Below are 5,000 nucleotides of genomic sequence, written 5' to 3' on the forward strand. Positions count from 1 at the left end.
TGTAATTTTAAGTTAACTTTCTGAGGAATCTGAATTGCTCATACTTGTGTACATGAAATATCCACTCATTACTCTAAGTATTGATGGTATAAGTGAATACACCCAAGTATAGTACATTTGTTTCTACAAGAGTATTACTACTAGTAAAATGGAGAAGATACTGATCAAATCATCAATGAAAGGTGTACCCATCCCTACTAAGGACCACTACACCAAAGAGCTAATTTATAGAATTAACGAGTTCATTCGCAGGATGTTCTATATTATTATGTTTGACCTTAATGTTCATATGTAGTGGTTTAATAAATTATGTGATTGAGTATTATCTGGTAGTTGATTATTGATTAAGATGTATTTCTCCATTTTCTTATTTTGTATTATTAATTTGTGGTAAAACATTTTACCTTTGCCCATATAATACAGTAAATGAATTAATTGCATCGCAATTCTTAACATTTATGTATTAACTTTGTTGGGTGCTTTACTAGCAGTATATTGGATATATGTTATCCCATGGAGGGTTGCACTCACAACCCCTATCTCAATTTGTATATATATATATATATATATATATATATATATATATATATATATATATATATATATATTTCGACAGTAAATCATGAATCCGAAAGAGAAGCACACTATAAGTAATAGAGCAGTAGAGTATATGGATAAAGATAGTTATGGTCGGTCAACGGAGTTACCCATGGTTTCGCATCCATAAAGCGCGTAGATTTACATCGTCTCGTCAGATACTAACAGCCGGAATATATATGCTCGAAATGAGGAGTAGATAGCCAGCCGACAACTGATGAAGGGTCGTTCTTTATGTCACTTGTCTTGGTTTCCCTTTGTTTCTCTCGTTATTTTGTTTGCGTTTTGAACTCATTTGTTTTCGTATTTCATGTTGTTTACAACTGGTGACGTCCTGTACCCTTATATATGCATATGTATGCCTATATATATATGTGTGTGTGTGTGTGTGTGTGTACACACACTCAAGCACAAACATACATAATGAAGTCATATTTTGAGTCAATTCTAGGCTGAAATGTACTCAGGTTTGTTTTGTATTCCTTGCAGGAATCTGTTATCCAATTTAAACTTCATAGGTTTTAATCTTTCTGTTTCGTTTGTTTCAGAAGAATGTTTAAATTGCTTGTGCGTGACTGTATCATACGTACGTGTGTTTGTTGTGTGTGTGTGTGTGTGTGTGTGTGTGTGTGCGTGTGTAAATATGTATAAGATGCAAATGTTGTGTCTTGATATGTGCATATTGGTTAGTTTGTGCTTGACACAATTTTAACTTAACGCTATGCAAAATAAGGGAAATAACTCTTATTCCAAGGGAAGCAACTCTAAATCAATAAAATTGGTTTGAAATTTTGGCACAAGACCAGTAATTTTGAGGCAGGGATAGGTCGATTATATTGACCCCTGTATTCAACTGATACCTATTTTATCGATTCCAAAAGGGATAAAAGGCAAAGTCGACCTCTGCGGAAGTTGAACCCTGAACGTGAAGACGGATGAAATACCGCTAAGTATTTTACCCGAGGTGTTAACGATTCTGCCAGTTCGCCGCCTTAATGACGAATTAGATATTAACATTAATGGTTATTTCTCTGAAAAAGACCGCTGCCTAAAGCACAAGAACCCATTTCTACAAGTCGTATACAAATTTACCTTCTTTTTCGACTCTTTTAATCGATTCTTTACAAAAGCTGTCATTAGTTTGATCTACGCGCTTATTTTAATTATTATATAGTTTATTCTTGGTTTTTTATTATTATTTAGTAAGATAAAGGTGGTGCCAAGTGGGCCACTTTTGGTAAGCAGAACTGGTGATGTGGGATGAACTGGTGATGTGGTAGTAGCAATTATTCGAACGAGACCTTCGAAGACCGAAGTGGAGAAGTGTTCCATGCCACCGGCGGTCGAGCACGGGCCAGTCGGTCCTAAGAAGCGGGCGAAAGCTTCCACGAAAGGCGCCGGATCCGTCGAACGAAACGATACGACAAAGGTGGTGAGCTGGCAGAATCGTTAGCACGCCAGGTGAAATGCTTAGTGCTATTTCACCTGCCACTACCTTCAAATTCCGTCGAGGTCGACTTTGCCTTTCATCCTCTCGGGGTTGATAAATAAAGTATCAATGAAACACTGGAATCGATGCATTCAACTAGTCCCCTCCCCAAAATTTTGGGTCTTGTGCCTATAGTGGAAATAATTAATATCAAAATAGTAAGAATTTAGAAAAAACACAGTTACAATGCTAATAATGTACAAAGAATTTATTAAAAAAAAATTTGAATAGGAATTTGATAATAAAGATAAAATACAAATTTGAATAATTTTATCGATGAATTGAGCGAACATCTAGAAACGCAAGAATAACTAACGTATTTTTAGAAATTTTAAAGCAAACTGAAGAGTAACCTAAAGTAATCTCCCTCTAAGTTGTAGATCACACACCAAAGTAGCACCGAAACATGTCTCTTTTGTTTCTTCCCTTCAGTTCCTCAAGTCCTCAAAGATATCACTTATTCTATCTCAAACATGTTCGTTCTTAATCCTCACTATTTGTATTCCATTCTCATTATTCTCTCTCTCTCTTTCTCTGTCTGTCTGTCTGTCCGTCTCTCTCTTTTTCTCTGTCTGTCTGTCTGTCCGTCCGTCTCTCTCTCTTTCTCTCTCTCTTCTCTCTCTTCTCTCTCTTTCTCTCTTTCGCTCTTTTCTCTCTCTCTCTTTCTCTCTCACTTCTCTCTCTCCCTTTCTCTCTTTCCCTCTCTCTCTCTTCATGTGTGTGTATGTGTGTACCATTGTGTCTGTGTCTGTCGCCCCCCCCCACCTCTTTCGTTTGAGAACCAGTGCTGGTCTGTTTACATCCCCGTAACCAAGCAATTTGGCAAAAGAAACCAATAACGTAAGTACCAGACTTTAAAACAAAGCTAGTACTTGTGTCGAGTTGCTCGACTGAAAATTCTTCAAGGCGATACCCCAACATGGGCGCACCCTAATGGCTGAAACAAGTAAAAGAGAAAAGATTCTGAGCAAGTCAAATACTTTCGGTCATATTTAAGAGTCATCAAAAGAGGAGGGAGTCAGAAGATGAGGAGAAGGAGGAGAAAAAGTAGTAGTAGTAGTAGTAGTAGTAGTAGTAGTAGTAGTAGTAGTAAAAGAAGAAGGAGAAGGAGAAGGAGGAGGAGGAGGAGGAGGAGAAGAAGTAGGAGGATGAGAAGAAGGAGGATGAGAAGAAGGAGGAGGAGAAGAAGAAAGAGGAGGAGAAGAAGGAGAAGAAGGAGGAGAAGCAGAAGGAGAAGGAGGAGGAGAAGAAGAAGAGGAAGAAGAAGAAGAAGAGGAAGAAGAAGAAGAAGATGATGATGATGATGATGATGATGATGATGATGGTGATGGTGATGGTGATGATGATGATGGTGATGGTGATGATGATGATGAGAGAAAACTGTAAAGACTGCGAATTTGATTTAATTTATTTATTACAGTTTCCTTTTGAATTGTGTTAGCTTTTCGTTGCGCTCAGCAGAAGATAACATTCATCGGGGAAAAACAAACTTCATTCAAATTTAGAGCTGTTCCATTGTGCTTAGAGCTTCGTAATAGTTGTGTGCGTTTGCGTGTGTGTGTGTGTCCATGCACATATAAATATATATACATACGTACATATATATGCATGCACATATACATATATATAGATATGTATGTATGTTTATATATGTATATATTATATATATATATATATATGTATATATATATATATACACGCACGCATGTGCATAAGTATATGTATAGATATATGTGTGTATACGCATGTGCATATACATACATACATACATACATACATACATACATACATACATACATACATACATACATACATATATATATATTTGTTGTTTATATGTGTTTATTTATATATATATACATGCATATATACATATACATATATACATATTATATATATATATATATAAGCTTTCAAAATGTTACACAATTGTGATTTCTCACTCAATTCTATGATTTACATCCTAGAAAGATCTTGCTTACAGATCCATGTTGAAAAATTTGAGTTCTTGCAGATCTTAGCGAAGACGCAAAAAAGTTATTTCCGTGAATTATGTGCAGATAGTCTCTGTCAGTAAACATAGAATCGATATCTCGAAGACTGGTTAGAAATCCGATTGGTCTTGCATTGGAAATCAGCGAACATCCTTGTCTACGTAACCACTTCACACATCTGACTGCCTGGAGAACATTAGTACCTGAAAAAGTAGATAGATAAATAATTACATATAAAGATGTCTACTGTAAAACACATGTACCTATACACTCAAGGGCATACATATAGATTCATATATTCACATGCACATACATTCATATACACCTACATACATATATCTTCAAACAATTACATAATAAAATGTGACAGCCGATGCAGACTTTGTGGTGTTAATACCAAAGATATCCCCCACATCTTAAGCAGTTGTTTGAAAATGTCATTACAGTAACATATACCGATGAGACATGATGTTGTAGCTAGGACACTGTATAACGAGACCCTGGAAAGGATAACCCCGAGGACGAAGAAATAAAGAACCCACAATATGGTGGAAAATATATAGCCACTTAAAATAAAATGGAATGTCCCAGTGAAAATCTCAATAAAATGTAAACACAGTAGACCTGATATAAGGATTTGGGACAAAGAAGAGAAAATGTACAGTTGTGGAAATCAACTTCCTTGCGGATGTTAACACAAAGCTGAAGATGAGTGAAATAGGGAATATCTACGCTGAACTATTGAGAAATCTGCAGGCACTCTATCCAGATTACAAGTCCAAGTGTATACCTGTAATTATTGGGAACCTGGGATATGTAGCACACTGCGTAAATACCAATCTTGAGAAATTAGGCTTCTTGAAACCAGAAAGGAGAATGCTGACTCGAAGACTACAGATATCAAGCCATCACGAGAACCG

At 36.1% G+C, this 5,000-nt stretch overlaps 1 protein-coding gene across 1 annotated transcript in view; it reads right to left on the minus strand.

Moving 5' to 3' along the window:
• Positions 1–4,000: 4,000 nt before the first annotated feature.
• The window catches only part of LOC118763840 (hybrid signal transduction histidine kinase M-like), an 8,503-nt gene continuing 7,503 nt past the window's right edge, over positions 4,001–5,000 (minus strand). The window contains exon 4 of the mRNA XM_036503700.1: positions 4,001–4,283. Within this exon, the coding sequence (XP_036359593.1) occupies positions 4,036–4,283 (248 nt within the window). The 3' untranslated portion in view covers positions 4,001–4,035. The remainder of the gene's footprint in view (positions 4,284–5,000) is intronic.

This window comes from Octopus sinensis, linkage group LG6 (genome assembly GCF_006345805.1).
Source record: "Octopus sinensis linkage group LG6, ASM634580v1, whole genome shotgun sequence".
Lineage (NCBI taxonomy): Eukaryota > Metazoa > Mollusca > Cephalopoda > Octopoda > Octopodidae > Octopus > Octopus sinensis.